This window comes from Podarcis liolepis (assembly GCF_965112155.1).
Source record: "Podarcis liolepis genome assembly, chromosome: 17".
In the NCBI taxonomy this organism is placed as follows: domain Eukaryota; kingdom Metazoa; phylum Chordata; class Lepidosauria; order Squamata; family Lacertidae; genus Podarcis; species Podarcis liolepis.
In genome coordinates, this window is record NC_139571.1 from 2,029,924 (window position 1) to 2,045,704 (window position 15,781).

Consider the following 15,781-nt stretch of genomic DNA (forward strand, 5'->3'; position numbering starts at 1 on the left):
GGGGAAGAGAGCCTTCTCAGTGATGGCAGCTCCTGGGCAATTTTGGAACTCCTTGGCTAGGGAGGCCAGAATGGTTTCCTCCTTCTTGTCCTTCTGGCAGGAGGTGAAGACGTTTTGGTAACTGACTGCTTTTAATGGAAGGGCTGGTGCTATGCTGTTCTTATTGTAATTATTTGTATGGTTTGAATAGAGAGAGAGAGAGAGAGTGTGTGTGTGTGTGTGTGTGTGTGTGTGTGTTCTATCAGTGTTTAACTGTTCTTTAATTATTGTTTTTTCTATGTTTTTAGCAGTTCTTATTTTTGTCCATGAGCCTTAAGTCCCATTAACAGAAAAGGCGGGGAATGGATGGCTGGATGGATGGAATTCCTTCCTAACCACCCAGCATGTCTTCTTAGATACTTCTGCTACTTTTGCTCCACCCATGGAACCCCTCACCCCTCCACCAGAAAACCCCTTCCTTTCACCAACTCTCCCTGCCACTCCTCATCTTCTGCAGCTCTGGTGACCCTGAGTTAGATGTTGGAGGAGCAGCCTCTTGACCCTTCCCCGGATTCTCAGCAGCCACTTCATGTCACAGGGTGCAGAGCTGGGCCATTTAAAGCTGGTCCTAACAACATTCTTCCTTCCACACAATTATGAAGGCTACAGATCTCCTTTGTATTTGCTCATCACTTTCCTTAACTCATGGACTCTCTAGTTCAGGGATGGAGAAACATCCCCCCCCCGTCCCTTCTGAAAGCGGGGGGCAATCTATTGGGGGCCACATAGCAATCAGTGTAGGGGGGATGGAGCAGAAGTGGGTGCTCTCTCTCTCCTGCTGCCACTTTCCACAGGATAACCTGATCTTTAATGCTGAATTGGAACAAACAGCAATTTGGTTTTTCAAGGAATTGTTTTCAGCAGTAAAGAGTGGGCTTAGCACCCAGACACCGGGCTTTAAAGCATGAACTTGTGCCTAGAAACATGCCACAAAAGGAAGTCTGGATGAGCCTTCAGTAATAAAGAGTGGGTTTTCCTGGGTGGAAGCAGCAGGAAAAGTGATGTGTCAATGAGCCCAGTGTTTACAAACATGCATGTATTGGGGGGGGAGTGCATTAAATTGAATCATAGTATTATAGAATATGTTGGTGAAAATATCATATAAAAACATTATAGTAGGAGGAATTGCTAGCAGCACTGTGTACATTAGTCAAAACTGCATAGAAAAATGTGTTTATTAGGAGAAATTCACACTAAAATGCTGAAGAATTTTCATGAGGATTTTAAAACCATCACAAATTGCTGCAGAAATGTGGCAAACAAAATTTAAAATTGGAAAACTGAGAGAACCAAAATCGGCAGATCTTTCCATTCCTGGATTTACCTCGAGCCTGAGAAATCTCTATGTGGGACAAGAAGCTACAGTTAGAACTGGATATGGAACAACTGATTGGTTCAAAATTGGGAAAGGAGTACGACAAGGCTGTATATTGTCTCCCTGCTTATTTAACTTATATGCAGAATTCATCATGCGAAAGGCTGGGCTGGATGAATCCCAAGCCGGAATTAAGATCACCAAAAGAAATATCAACAACCTCAGATATGCAGATGACACAACCTTGATGGCAGAAAGTGAGGAGGAATTAAATAACCTTTTAATGAGGGTGAAAGAGGAGAGCGCAAATATGGTCTGAAGCTCAACATAAAAAAAACGAAGATCATGGCCACTGGGCCCATCACCTCCTGGCAAATAGAAGGGGAAGAAATGGAGGCAGTGAGAGATTTTACTTTCTTGGGCTCCATGATCACTGCAGATGGTGACAGCAGCCACAAAATTAAAAGACGCCTGCTTCTTGGGAGGAAAGCAATGACAAACCTAGACAGCATCTTAAAAAGCAGAGACATCACCTTGCCAACAAAGGTCCGTATAGTTAAAGCTATAGTTTTCCCAGTAGTGATGTATGGAAGTGAGAGCTGGACCATAAAGAAGGCTGATCACCAGAGAATGGGTGCTTTTGAATTATGGTGCTGGATGAGACTCTTGAGAGTCCCATGGACTGCAAGAAGATCAAATCTATCCATTCTGAAGGAAATCAGCCCTGGGTGCTCACTGGAAGGACAGATCATGAAGCTGAGGCTCCAATACTTTGGCCACCTCATGAGAAGAGAAGACTCCCTGGAAAAGACCCTGATGTTGGGAAAGATGGAGGGCACAAGGAGAAGGGGACGGCAGAGGACGAGATGGTTGGATAGTGTTCTTGAAGCTACAAACATGAGTCTGACCAAACTGCGGGAGACAGTGGAAGACAGGAGTTCCTGGCATGCTCTGGTCCATGGAGTCACAAAGAGTCAGACACGACTAAACAACAACAACAAAGGGATGGAGAATTCAATTAAGTTTGCATTTAAAGGTGAATCTGCATAATTTTCACTTTCTGAAACAATGCATAAACTGAAACACAGCCACCCTTCAAAATCCACACCTCTCAGAATTTTGCAGTGCTGTTCTCCAGCTGAGTAATCTATACTAGGGCAAACACTAGGGCAAAGTGTGCATAAAGATGTATATATTAGTGGAAATAATGTATGAAAATGCATTGTAATTGGAACAATTGCTTTGCAAAACTGTGTTTATGAGATAAAATTTCATACAAAGCTGTGTATATTAAGAGAAGCTAATTGATGAATTTTCTTGGGGACTTTAAACAAAATACTTTGCAAGCTGATGTGGAAGGAGGAAAACTGAATTTAGGACTGGAAAGATGAGGCACCTACAACAACCAATTAAACTGTGTGTGAAGCACAGGACCAGGGGTCAGAAAAGGGATTATTATTATTATTATTAATACTTGACCCATCTGGCTAGGTTGCCCCAGCCACTCTGGGTGGCTTCCAACTCATATAAAAACATAATAAAGCATCAAACATTAAAAACTTCCCGATACAGTGCTGCCTTCAGATGTCTTCTAAAAGTCAGATAGTTGTTTATTTCCCTGACATCAGACGGGAGGGCGTTCCACAGGGCGGGCACCACTATTGAGAAGGCTCTCTGCCTGGTTCCCTGTAACCTCACTTCTCACAGGGAGGGAACCGCCAGAAGATCCTTGGAGCTGGACCTTAGTGTCAGGGCTGATCGATGGGGGGTGGAGACGCTCCTTCGGGTATATAGGACCAAGGCCATGTAGGGTTTACAGGTTGGCACCAGCACTTTGAATTGTGATCAGAAACATACTGGGAACCAGTGTACTTTAGGACCGGTGTTATATGGTCCTGGCAGCCGCTCCCAGTCAGTGGATTCCAGTGGAACACAGCAAATTCTGCAGTGTTCAATAGTTATACATAGTACAGTGGTACCTCGAATTAAGAACTTAATTTGTTCTGGAGGTCCGTTCTTAATCTGGAACTGTTCTTAACCTGAGGTACTACTTTAGCTAATGGGGCCTCCCGCTGCCACCACTGCACGATTTCTGTTCTCATCCTGAAGCAAAGTTCTTAACCCGAGGTACTATTTCTGGGTTAGCAGAGTCTGTAACCTGAAGCGTCTGTAACCTGAAGCATCTGTAACCCGAGGTACCACTGTACAAGCAAAATTTAGTATGAGCAAAGGAAAGAGTTTCAACTTTCACTTAAGAAATACAAAAGTCCAGTCAAGTGCTGGGGAATTTTCTGTCCATAGTCTACTTTTAAGACCACATTCTGCCTGAAGAGCAGGCCCACGCAGAGCAGTGGCAGCCAGGTACACTAATGCCCTCCAACTTTTCTCTGATTAAAATAGGGACACCCTATTCCATAACAACAACTACAACTTTATTATTTATTATTATCCCATCTATCTTACTGGGTTTCCCCAGCCACTCTGGACAGCTTTCAACATATATAAACACATAATAAAACATTAAACATTAAAAAAACCTTCCCCATACAGGGCTGCATCCAGATGTATAGTTACTTATCACCTTGGCTTGGGGATCGCATAACTCCATACCCTTGGATGAAAATAGGGAAGTCCTAAGGAAAAGCAGGAGATTTTGGGATCAAATCAGAAACCGGGATGATTTCTGTAAATCTGGGACTGTCTCTGGAAAATAGGGGCACTTGGTGGGTCTGTACACTTACTCAGGCCTCAGAGAAGCATGAGGGGCCTTCCAGACTTACACTGTCATGCCAAAAATGCCCTGCACCTCCCAGTTGACTTGGGACTCCCACCCTGGGCCTCAGACAAGCTCTGCATGGGCCTGCTGGGGAGTGCAAGTTAGGTAGGGTTGCCACATCTTGGAGAGCAAAACAGGACAGTCCGAGCCCTGGCTCAGGTGGGCAATGGCTGTGGCATGTAGAGCAGCCCAAGCCCCAAATGCAAGGAATATTAGATCCTCTCTGTTTTAGGACCCTGTCAATCTCTGTGTGACCTTCTTCTTTTTTGCCAACTCCCTGACAAAACGCTTATGAGCATGTGCACTATTTCAGGAGCTGAACAGCACACTTTTGATGTGACCATTTGGCCGAAAAACCCTGTGGTGGTGCATGGTGGGTCTCTCTGGCTGAACTGCAGTGCCAGCTGTCAGGAAACAGATGCCAGGGGAAGCTTGGAGACATCTCTGATCAAGGAGAAGAGAGACAATGGGACTGGCTGGGCAGCCTTCCAGCTTGTGAACATCACGGAGTGGGCACCCACTGCAGAGTGCTCCTTCAGCTGTTACGGAAAGCACAGATCTGTGCATGCAAGCATCACGGTGTATCGTAAGTAGCTATGAAGCAAAGGCTATTTTAAAAACAAAACAAAATGTGGTGTTTGCATCTTTTTCCTTTTCTCTAGGGAACTTGTAGTGGCTTGCCCCTATGCAGTCTCTGATCTAGGCAATTACAAAATCCAAGCCAGTTTGGCCTCAGAGACTGAACAAGATGAACGGCGTCAGGCCAAGCTAGTTTCCTTCCCAAGGGAGGATGGCATTGCAGTGGATGCCCCACAGCTTAAAATCCCTTCCTTTCTCAAATCCCAGCATGAGCAGCACCATTTGAAAGTTCTGAGGTGTATCGCCTCTTAGGAGCAAAGAGAGGTGCTCAAATGCACATTTCTTAATAGGCGTGAATATGCTTGCCTTTGACTCCAAAGGAGTTTTCTTGGGATCTGGTGGATGATCTCCTGATCGCTGTGGTGGCCCTTTGTTGTATGCATCATAAAAAATAGGACAAAGAGGGACAGAGATTTGCATAAAATTTGCATAAATGCATACATTTAAAAAGAATGACCGGAGCTTAAATAGAAATTTAATGCAGCTCACATCATGGAGAGTCTGTGGATAGTGGGCCAGTTCAGTCTCCTGTCTGCTGAGAGGCAACTTCAAGGTGCCTTCTGCTCTCCCTCCTTAGGCTTCTTCATCTTTAAGCTGGCCTTGGACTAGGCAGCCAGGCAAGCAGAGGACCTTCCCAATAATATTTGAAAGTCTTAATTAAAGGACTGTCCCCTGTAAAGTAGGGTGTTTGACCACCCTAGACTCTCCACCCTGACTGCCTGAATGGGCCTCATGCAGAGGGTCAACAGGGATGGATCCTGGTGACATAGTAGTGGAAGGTTAAGGGTGGAATGTCAGGTGGCAGAACCTGGCTATGTCTAGTGGTTAAGGAGGAGCCTGGGTGTCATGGGAATGGCAAATAGCAAATATCATCAAGTAAAGCAGAAAACAGCCAACCTCTCCTTTGTTTCTGTCCCTTCACCTTGAGTTCTTACTCTTCCTGGAGATTCTGCTGTTTATGGAGCAGTCATCCTGATTTGTTGCACAAAGATATTGGCTATTTATTGAGCACTCATTTTGATTTATTTATGGGTAGGTTATGAACAATTGTGCATTGAACAATTACCCCCTTTTTCTCGTGCATTTCCCTATTGTGCCAAAAGCTCTGCAGCCCCCCACTGTGGTTAATTAACAATCAATTGCTCTGCCCAGGGAACTCTGGGAATTGTACCTCTTGGAGGGGGAGAGGGGTCTTCTAATAACTCTCAGCAACCTTAACAAAGTACAATTCCCCGAATTCTTGGGGGGGGGTGTTAAAGTATTCATGAGTGTTTAAAGTAGCATCATAATGCTTTAAACGTATTGTGTGGATGTGGCCTACTTGTGGGATTTCAACAGCAGCAGCTGCCATTCATGTGTAATCCCTGTTGTGGAGGTGGAGGGTAATTAGCAAAACCAATCCTCCTGGCAAACCCAAATTTAGGACATTCCACACCTTCCCTAAGCAAAGATTCTTTTTCTTTGAGAGAAATAAGTGGCTCATGTAAATGTAAACAAGCTTTAATAATAAACTGAGAGAAAACTGTGACAAAACAACATAATGAGAGAAACTAAATGCAACATGAGGCAAGTCTGAGGCAAGAAGCAAGGGGAGGCCGGCGGTCCCTCTGAAGGTCCCTTCCGGGGGGGGGGGCTCATCCCGGAGCACAAGCCCCGCCCACCAGAAACCAAGCCTTCCACTGCTCAAATGAGGCCCCAGTGTTTTTCTTACCATCCCATCCCAATGTGCTTCCACATATCATTCCAGAGATTCCAGAGCAGGTAGTGTTGGATCCATTGCCACTGATGGAGGTGGGTAAGGAATATAACTTGACATGCCGGGTTTTCAGCGTTGCCCCCGTCCAGAACCTCACTGTGACCCTGCATAAAGGGAAGGAGGAGCTGTATGTCAAGACCTTTGAGGACCACAGTGACAATGAAGCCAGTGATGTTGTGGTGACTCACACCATAGCTGCTCGGCAGGACGACCATGGGGAGGAAGTCACCTGCCATGCGGCCCTGGACCTGAGGCCGGAAGGGCCCTTCTTGGAGAAGGCGGCCTTCATCAAGGTCCTAAAGGTCTTTGGTGAGTTGCAAGCTTTTTATCGTTTGTATACTATTTCTTCTCCTCTTAAGAATGAAAATTAATTTTGGAATTTTCACTGAAAATTAATGACTTGAATTACTGTAAAAAGAGAAAGAAAATAGCTCAGAATTTGAAGAATGAACTGGCAGGAGCTGTGTGTTTTTTACAAGAGATTGTCACACATTAAGCACCCATACACTTCTATATAAGTGGAATGAAAATTGGAAAAGTGTATTTAAAATTTGTGTGTCCAGCATCATGAGGACATGAGAATATAAGAAGTTGTCTTAGACAGAGTCCAGTCATTGGTCCATCTGCCTCAGTACTGTTGTTATCCTGGTATGCACATGAACAGTCAGCCAGCGCCAAACCTAGCTTACTGGGAATGAGCCAGTGTGCTGCTGGTGCAGGGTGTTCAAACTATGCCTGCCCTCCTCCCTCTTCGCTGCACTGAGAGGAAACACACCGGAGCATTGGCTTAGCATAACATGGGAACCAGCTTTCCTGGTTTCTCTCCCTCTTAAAAGGCCATGTGAATAAACGATGCAAGACCAAATCAGAGGTCGGAGATGCACAGTGAGGTCAAATGCAAGGCAGCAGAACTGGGGAAAAGAAAGTAGGGGGGAGAGAGAAACAGGCAGCGGAAGGTGCAAACACGTTGCCAGTGCAATGGGGGTTTTCCTCCATGCCTCTGTCGCCAGCTCTGTCACCAGGGCAACTGGCTGGTTGCTACGTAAGCTTGCTGACTTGCACTCCTTGCTGGGCTGAAGAGCGTGTCTTCAGCTAGCTGAGTGGTGGCAAGCAGCTGGTCCCAACACAGAACCACCCTTGTTCGTTAAGCAGTTGGGATTCCTTTTGCTTTCACTTATTAGTACTGTTATAGATTTGATGGAGCCCCCCCCCAACCCTAGAAATTAATAATCGTAGGATTTTGATAGCGTATTGAAGGGAAGATTGGAGGCCAGTGGAAAAACAGGCTAAGCTTCCTTTCCAAGCTAGGGTCTCACCTGGGATAGAGGCATTAACATGACAAAAGGTGTTGATGGCCCACCTGAGAGGAATCTTGGGCCTGGGCAGATAGAGGTTGCCATGGTGACAGGGTGTGTGTTTGAGGTGGCAGAGGAATAGATAGTCTTTTGAGCAAGGTGTGCTGGGAAGAAGAAAGGGAGAACAAAGGGGGAGATCCATCTTGGGCAGGCTAGCTGAAGGCAGGCTGGGAGAGATGTCTTGCACTCCAGTCCTGCTCTGCTGAGGGTAGCAGCCCCTCTTAAGATGACCATGCTGTAAGAACTGGACTCCCTCCACACAGACTGAAGGTGTAAATATGTGAATGAATAATATTTCTTAAAGCTACAACAGTCTCCTCCGCATCTTCAGTTCTCCAAAGGAGCACAAGCCCTGGGGGAGCACCTGGAGCCCACCTGGAGTCTTGCTACTGCTCAGCAGAGAGTCGGGGAGGTGCCCAGCTTCTGAAACAGTACCTTGAAATGAAACAGAAGGAATCAATAGCCCCCATCCAGAGGCTCTTTCCCCCATTTTTGTTTCCCAGCCTTTCATGAACCTCTTTGATCATATTAGCAAATAAATATTTCAGGAAACTTCAGGGCACTTAATGCAGTCCAACCAGTTTACATAAAGCTATTTTCTGATGCTGAAAGTGGCCACAAGAAGCTGGACCACTTCAGAATGCCTACTCCCTTCCTTGGGTCCTACAGCTTTTCTGTCACTTCCTCTGCACGAATACAATTAGCTACAGGATGCTGGATTTGAGAGGCTCTTGATGTGAGCCAGTTTAGCAAGGACCTCATTCTCAGAACAAAAAACATAGCTTGTATTTTTCCCCCCTGAGTAACTACCAATTTTCAGTTCTGTTTTCAGGAAAGGCATTCTACTGCCGGTGGCCATGCAGGAAATATGCAATTATTATAATCCTGTTAGTGGAAGTCTATTAATAACTCTGTGACAAAGACACTGCCTGTTCCCCTCAATCTTTCTTTCTCTTTTGGTCTCTGAGCTTGGTGCTTTAATGAAGCTGCGAGGGATGTTTGACTCACAGCCTTTGTTCAAGTACCCTGAGACAAGCTGCCCCCAACCTCACCTGAGCAAATGGAACATACTGCAAATGCATTAGGAGAGGTCAGCGATGAAAGGGGGAAATGCAGGCAGCTTTTCTTGAGTGTGTTGTAAATAAAAATTGCCCTTTTCCTTTATGGGTTATCCAAGAGCCCATATAGAGTCCTTACATAGGTTCCCTATTGGTAGGAGAAAATAACAGAGGCCAACCAGAGAATATTGAGAAGCAAAGCAGCTAGTAAGCTTGATCTTTATTGATCTGTTGCAACAGGGTACTCCCCTCACATGCAGGAAAGGAGGAGGACCCAGAAAAATGGTGTGCAAGGCCTTATAAAGACTATTGAAATTGCCACCCTGTAGATCAAGACCACCCCCAGAAACATCATACATACATCACAGAAGGGGTGTAACCTAAGACCACACCTCAGATACATCACACCTACATCACAGAAAAGGCGGTCCAAAATAGAAATTTTAATATTGTTTTTCTCCTGTTTTTGTTTATCTCCTGTCTGGCAGGTTACTTAATTGGATTTCCTGGGTAGCCTGGCCAGTCTTTTGTAATGATAAATACTTAGTTCCTGGGCCAGGTCATAGGCTCACACCCTATTCAGATCTTAAATGTGTCCTTAAGACAGGATTTGTGAGGAAAGAGACAATGGGGAGGCTTTTTCCAGTTTGACCTTGCAGAGAAAACATTTGCTCAGTTTAGGGTCCAGGTTGGTCTTCCTGTGCTGATCTATGTATGTGTGGTTATGAACATTACCATATATCTAAGACCTCAAAATTCCTATCACAAGTGGTTAGCAGTTCACAAACACACAGAAGACATGGTAAATTGGTAAACATCATTTATTTGCTGGGTTTATTTTTCGCATTTCTAAAGAGCTCAAGGCAGTTTTAAGAAATAAATATGCCATGTAATTAAAAACACACCAGATTCTTACAAAAATATCATTTGGGAAGAACAGCTAAAGCAGCAGCAAGAGCAAACCATGAATGACTGCATTATTTTCTTAATTTTAAAGCCTCCACAAGCTGCTCCAATTCTAGATGCACATAGTTATGCATGATGGGTTGCACCAGAACACATTCTATCCCAGACAGACCTATTCTTCATGCTTACTTATTTTCAACTGGCAGATGATTTTGCAGTTCCCACGGTTCCCATTACCATTCAAGTTTTCCTAGTTATTCATTTCTCATTTAGAGGAGGCAGCAAAAAAGACTTTCTGGATCTGGACCCTTGAGGTCTAAACAAACCAGGCGTCATGATAAATATGTGGTTGGCTGTGTTCCCAAAAGGAGCTGTCCAGGCCTCTCTGCCTGGCTTTCAGACCCCCCCAGGCCACACCCTTTAGCACCTCCACATCGAACCCTCCTTGTGCCTTTTGGTCTTGCTGGAACTTGCACTGTGATGACGTCTTTTGCTTGCCTCACAGGAGGATGGAAAGATGTGGGTGTAGAAGCCTTGGACGTCTGTGTGGCTGGAAATGCAGCCTCTTGCATTGTTCCATGCATTGGTCCGCCCACGTTTGCCTCTGGCTTCACCCACTGCTGGCATGATGTGGGCCCAGGAACATGAGGAAATATGTCCCATGGGATAAAAAGGCTTCCTTGCTCCTGATTTAGAAAAATGGACCTTGTTTTTTGTTTGGCAGCCAATGATATGAAATGAAGCTGGGAAACGTAGAAGGTTCATGGCATTGTAAATTGGAGGAGGTGAAGGCATGTGAAAGCTGGTTTTGGTGGACACCACACATTTAATCACCCCGTCTAGTTTTCCCCTAAGGGCATCTTCATTTTAGAGCAGCTTTATGGCCACAGACCTCTCAGATAATGGCTGGCATTTGACATTTTGACGTACCGGTAGCTTCCAGTTGGCACTCGACAGCCAGAGAGCTCAAAACACTCCCGCTCACCAGCATCTAGCTGGACACCAGAGGGCGCATTTTTGAGTAGTTATACAAATAACAATCTTCTTCATGGTAACTGCAGGTTTCCCTGAGCCTTCCTTGAAGATCCTTCCATCTCAGACTCTTGTGAATGATTCTGTGACCATTATCTGCAATTCTTCTGATACTCAGCCACCCGGCATTTCTCTTCAAATCAAAATTGCTTCTGGAAGGACCCTGGTGTCTGGCAACCAGCTCTCTCTGCAGTCCACCCTTATAGCTGAGAAGGAAGATAATGAGAGGGAATTCATATGTGAAGCAGAATGGGGGATTGGTGGTGAGACCATCCTTAAGCAGACGTCTGCCAATCTTACTGTCTTCTGTGAGTATAGAACTTCCCTTCCAATAATGTTTGGTTTTGCCCTTTTTACGGTAAAAACATAATATATATACTGTATATGAGATGCAGCAGCAGATCCATACAGCTGTGTCTTTCAAGCAGCAATGCTCTGTTTTCAAAGTGCAAGGTCAGAGGTCACATGTGTGAATGCCTGCCCCACATCTCCAGAAAACTTGAACAGGAGGCATAAGGGGTCTATGAGGTGGGAGACGTAGGGGTAGAGATCCACCTGGTGAGCTAGAGAAAAACGTGGTTGCACCTTTCTCCATATTTGCTGAATATGGAGGAAAGCAGGGCTTGTACAACTTTCTACCTCCACAACTAGAAGAACCAGGCCTTTGTACTCCTTCCCAAACTTGCCTAGCCTGAGGCATTTTGCCACCTCTGGCACCTGCCCTGTGTCACCTGAAAGGTGAATCCCACATCATCTTCTGTGGTACCACAGGTGGTCTTATGACAGCCCTTTCCTATTGTTTTCTGCTTCACTGCTGCCACTTGAATGGCTTATGCAGCCAGACCTCAGAAACGGATTGGGACGGTGTACACACCCACCCACAAAGAATCCGGGAACCACAGTTTAACCCTCACAGAGCTACAATTCCCAGCATTCTTCATAAACTCCAGTTCCTTTAGGAGGAGGGAGATATGCTTTAAATGAATGGGGTGTACACAGCCACAGTTTGCTGAGGCAATGTATGTGGTGCACTTAAGTGGGCACTTAAACATAGGTCTTTGGGGGGTGAAAATGTGCTTTATAATTATGGTGTGTAATGTGCATTAAATGTACAGTGTGCATCCAGCAAGCATGCTGGCTTATCCCTGCAATTGAGGGTGCCAGCACTGCATGGCATGTGCAACTAACGTCAGCACCCTGTGCAATGTGCTCATGCCATGTGCACACACCGTGCAACACGCTGATGTCAGTCGCACATGCCGCATGGTGTGCATGCATGAGGTGTGCACAGCCACCACAGAATTTTGAGGGGCTGTCCCCTCCTTGAAAATTTGGGGGGCCCTCAGTCCCCCGCAAGATGGCACCCCTGGTATGCAGCCGGGGTCATACCTTTCCCCAGTGATACAGTTCTTCCTCTTGCCCCCTTGCCACAACTGCAAGCTGCTTGGATGCCAGCCTAACTGCTCTTTCAGCAGGTGCCAGGACACTCTGAGACTTGCAGACTGCTGCAAAAACAGAAATCCAGCGAGGCCTATCACACTCCCACTGCCACTGCCGCTTCACATGCAGTGATAATAAGACAGTGTTCACAGAATTTAACAGCCAGAAGGAGAAAAGGAAACAGACTTAACTCATTAGCAGTTTCCCGCCTGTCAGGAAGAGCCAATAAAACGTGATTATATGCCACAGTGGCTGTGTCAAGGTCTCCTGGGACTGGGACTGGTGATGGGGGGGGGGGTATGGCATCAATCCTGGCTTCTGTCACAGAAGCAGAGAAAGGGAGTTGACTTGGATGGTATTGGAAGCAAGGTCTTCATTTTGGATCTTGGAATCTGTTGGTTGGCCAAGTGTGCAGGCCTAGGTGGGTGCAAAAATCACGCCTCTCCTCTCTGGCTCAGAGTGGGAAGAGCCTTGCTGCTTGTCTTTGCGCTCCCTAAGCCGCTCCTCCAGTAGGATCACATGTAACGGGGGTGTAATATGTGGTATCAGAAAGTTGTCATTGTATTTAAAAATTGTAGTCTGTTGTATTTAAAACCACAACAGTTCCCCCTTTAGTGACCAGTTTGATAACTATTGACTCATCCTGTGATAGATCCCTTAAAGCTGTTCTTTGTGCCCTTGGCATATTATTGAAAATTCTAACTGATTGGTCCTCTATTCAAGAAATCTCCCGCCAAACTGTGTTATGGAAAGTCTGAATGGTGGGATCCAGTAAAGATAGTATAAAATGTGACTTGGGTCAAAAATGACTCACAATGACTCATCGCCAAAATATGCTTATGTTTTATTACACGTATAAGTTTATACAGACCAACCTGTGTCTGAAAAGAGTTATATTGTGGAGTGGGGGCAAAGGATAAGCCCAGATTCAATACTTCAGTTTCTATAGCCGTAAGTGGCCTAGAGGACAAATTAATTACTGCTACCTGTGGTACATCCTCAATGAGCAGGAGTGAAAATTTGAACTCTGAGGTGTAGTTGCTTCCTTCTTAAAAGCTCTGGTATTAGGTCTGGTATTAGGTCTACACATAGCTCTCAAGGATGAGTTGCCTCCACCAGCATTATGTTGAACCCCAAGTCCCTCATCTCCTGACATAAGGCTGGCTCTGATGTGTCCTAATCAGAATTCAAAGTTGTAGCATCATACCGAGTGATTTCCTTGAAATTTGTAGTTCCCTTATTAAACCACCAGTACACCTGCTTGTTGTTGTAATTGTGTTGATCTCTTAAGAATTTTGACTTTTTAAATTCATTAATCTGCTCTGACTACTGTTTGATATTGATATCAAGTTCTTTCATCTTTTGGCAACTATCTGTAAACAAACAATAAAGACCCATAAAATGGCAAAAGTAGTTTCTTTCCAAAATAGGTTTTATCTTGAACAATTGCAAATGCAATAACAAAGAGTCCACTTGTGAGGCGGCTTGTGACAATAAAATTCTGAAACCAGAGTCAGCCCAGGATTTTTTGATATCTGAAGCCAAAAACATAACAGGCAAGGCTGGCTCAGCCACAAGGCAGAGTGGGGCAACTACCTTGGGTTGCTCCCCCTTTTATGACAACCAGCTGCCTTAGGCAGTCACCTGATCTGCCTCATGCAAGGCCCAGCTTTTCTTAAAACATTCTCACATACACTTGCCTGTACCAATGAGGCTTAAGTAACCATCTGCCCAACACCACCCAAATGTTCCAGACCAACATTCTCCAACATTAAACCTCCCCCCTTTATTTCTTACCCAAAGAGAGAAGAGCATCAACCAATGTGTGTGTTCCCTCTGCACATTGCAGATGTGCCGGAAATGGATGAGTCCACTTGTCCCAGCAACCATACGTGGGTAGAGGGGACACACCAAGCCCTCCACTGCCTGGCTGAGGGGAACCCCAAGCCAACTGTGGCTTGCTCCAAAGAAGGTGTGGCTCACAACATGGAAAAAGAGGAACGGGTTAACCAGACCCAAACCGGCGTCTATAACTGCACTGCCACTAATGAGCTCGGCTCCATCACCAGAACAGTCACCATCTACGTGGAATGTAAGTGAAATTTCTGTGTTATGATCTATGTGAGGCAAGCAAGAATGGGGTCCAAGCTAGCCACCCTGGGACAATGGCTCTGAATTTAGCATCACGCATGTCAGGTGGAACAGCCTTCTGGGTCTTGATCTCAAGCAGGAGCTCACAGTGTGGCAGCACCTTGGAGAGACCTCAGTGAGCAACCTGCTCAAACGAAAGCTCAAGCTTGGCAGAAGCCTTGTGCACACCCTGCTTCCTTGGCTCCCCCCCTCCTGCCCAAGGAGCCTGGCTTCTGAAGTGGCAGCTTGCTTGCCTGCCAGTGAGTGCTTCTCTGCTTCTTGCCTTGCTTGTTCCTTTGACCACTGGGCAGGAGCTATGGAGTGGGAGGTAGCTGGCTGCTCAGACTTCAGACGGACGGACCATCTACTACTGGGGGGGGGGGGTTACATCCCATTCTAGGCAAGCCAGTGCTGGATGAATCATAGAATCATAGAGTTGGAAGAGACCACAAGGGCCACCGAGTCCAACCCCCTGCCAAGCAGGAAACACCATCAGAGCACTCCTGACATATGGTTGTCAAGCCTCTGCTTAAAGACCTCCAAAGTAGGAGACTCCACCACACTCCTTGGCAGCAAATTCCACTGTCAAACAGCTCTTACTGTCAGCAAGTTCTTCCTAATGTTTAGGTGGAATCTTCTTTCTTGTAGTTTGGATCCATTGCTCCGTGTCCGCTTCTCTGGAGCAGCAGAAAACAACCTTTCTCCCTCCTCTATGTGACATCCTTTTATATATTTGAACATGGCTATCATATCACCCCTTAACCTCCTCTTCTCCAGGCTAAACATGCCCAGCTCCCTTAGCCGTTCCTCATAAGGCATCGATTCCAGGCCTTTGACCATTTTGGTTGCCCTCCTCTGGACACGTTCCAGTTTGTCAGTGTCCTCCTTGAATTGTGGTGCCCAGAACTGGACACAGTACTCCAGGTGTGGTCTGACCAGAGCAGAATACAGTGGCACTATTACTTCCCTTGATCTAGATGCTATACTCCTATTGATGCAGCCCAGAATTGCATTGGCTTTTTTAGCTGCCGCGTCACACTGTTGGCTCATGTCAAGTTTGTGGTCAACCAAGACCCCTAGATCCTTTTCACATGTACTGCTCTCAAGCCAGGTGTCAACCATCTTGTATTTGTGCCTCTCATTTTTTTTGCCCAAGTGCAATACTTTACATTTCTCCCTGTTAAAATTCATCTTGTTTGTTTTTGCCCAGTTCTCTAATCTGTCAAGGTCGTTTTGAAGTGTGATCCTGTCCTCTGGGGTGTTAGCCACCCCTCCCAGTTTGGTGTCATCTGCAAATTTGATCAGGATACCCTTGAGTCCATCATCCAAGTCGTT

General features: G+C 45.7%; 3 protein-coding genes across 5 annotated transcripts in view; 2 read left to right on the forward strand and 1 right to left on the reverse strand.

Moving 5' to 3' along the window:
- Positions 1–15,781, forward strand: part of LOC310696722 (intercellular adhesion molecule 2-like) — a 167,864-nt gene that overhangs the window by 27,444 nt on the left and 124,639 nt on the right. The window lies entirely within an intron of this gene.
- SHFL (shiftless antiviral inhibitor of ribosomal frameshifting) overlaps positions 1–15,781 on the reverse strand; it is a 216,422-nt gene that overhangs the window by 20,429 nt on the left and 180,212 nt on the right. The window lies entirely within an intron of this gene.
- Positions 1–15,781, forward strand: part of ICAM5 (intercellular adhesion molecule 5) — a 38,424-nt gene that overhangs the window by 2,257 nt on the left and 20,386 nt on the right. Inside the window, exons 1-5 of one of the 2 annotated variants that reach the window (XM_083482469.1) lie at positions 2,348–2,390; positions 4,444–4,716; positions 6,517–6,834; positions 10,906–11,184; positions 14,166–14,408. In XM_083482469.1, coding sequence (XP_083338595.1) covers positions 2,360–2,390; positions 4,444–4,716; positions 6,517–6,834; positions 10,906–11,184; positions 14,166–14,408 — 1,144 coding nt within the window. In that variant the 5' untranslated portion in view covers positions 2,348–2,359. Of the gene's footprint in view, positions 1–2,347; positions 2,391–4,443; positions 4,717–6,516; positions 6,835–10,905; positions 11,185–14,165; positions 14,409–15,781 lie in introns of those variants that run through there. The other variant, XM_083482470.1, reaches the window with a different exon arrangement.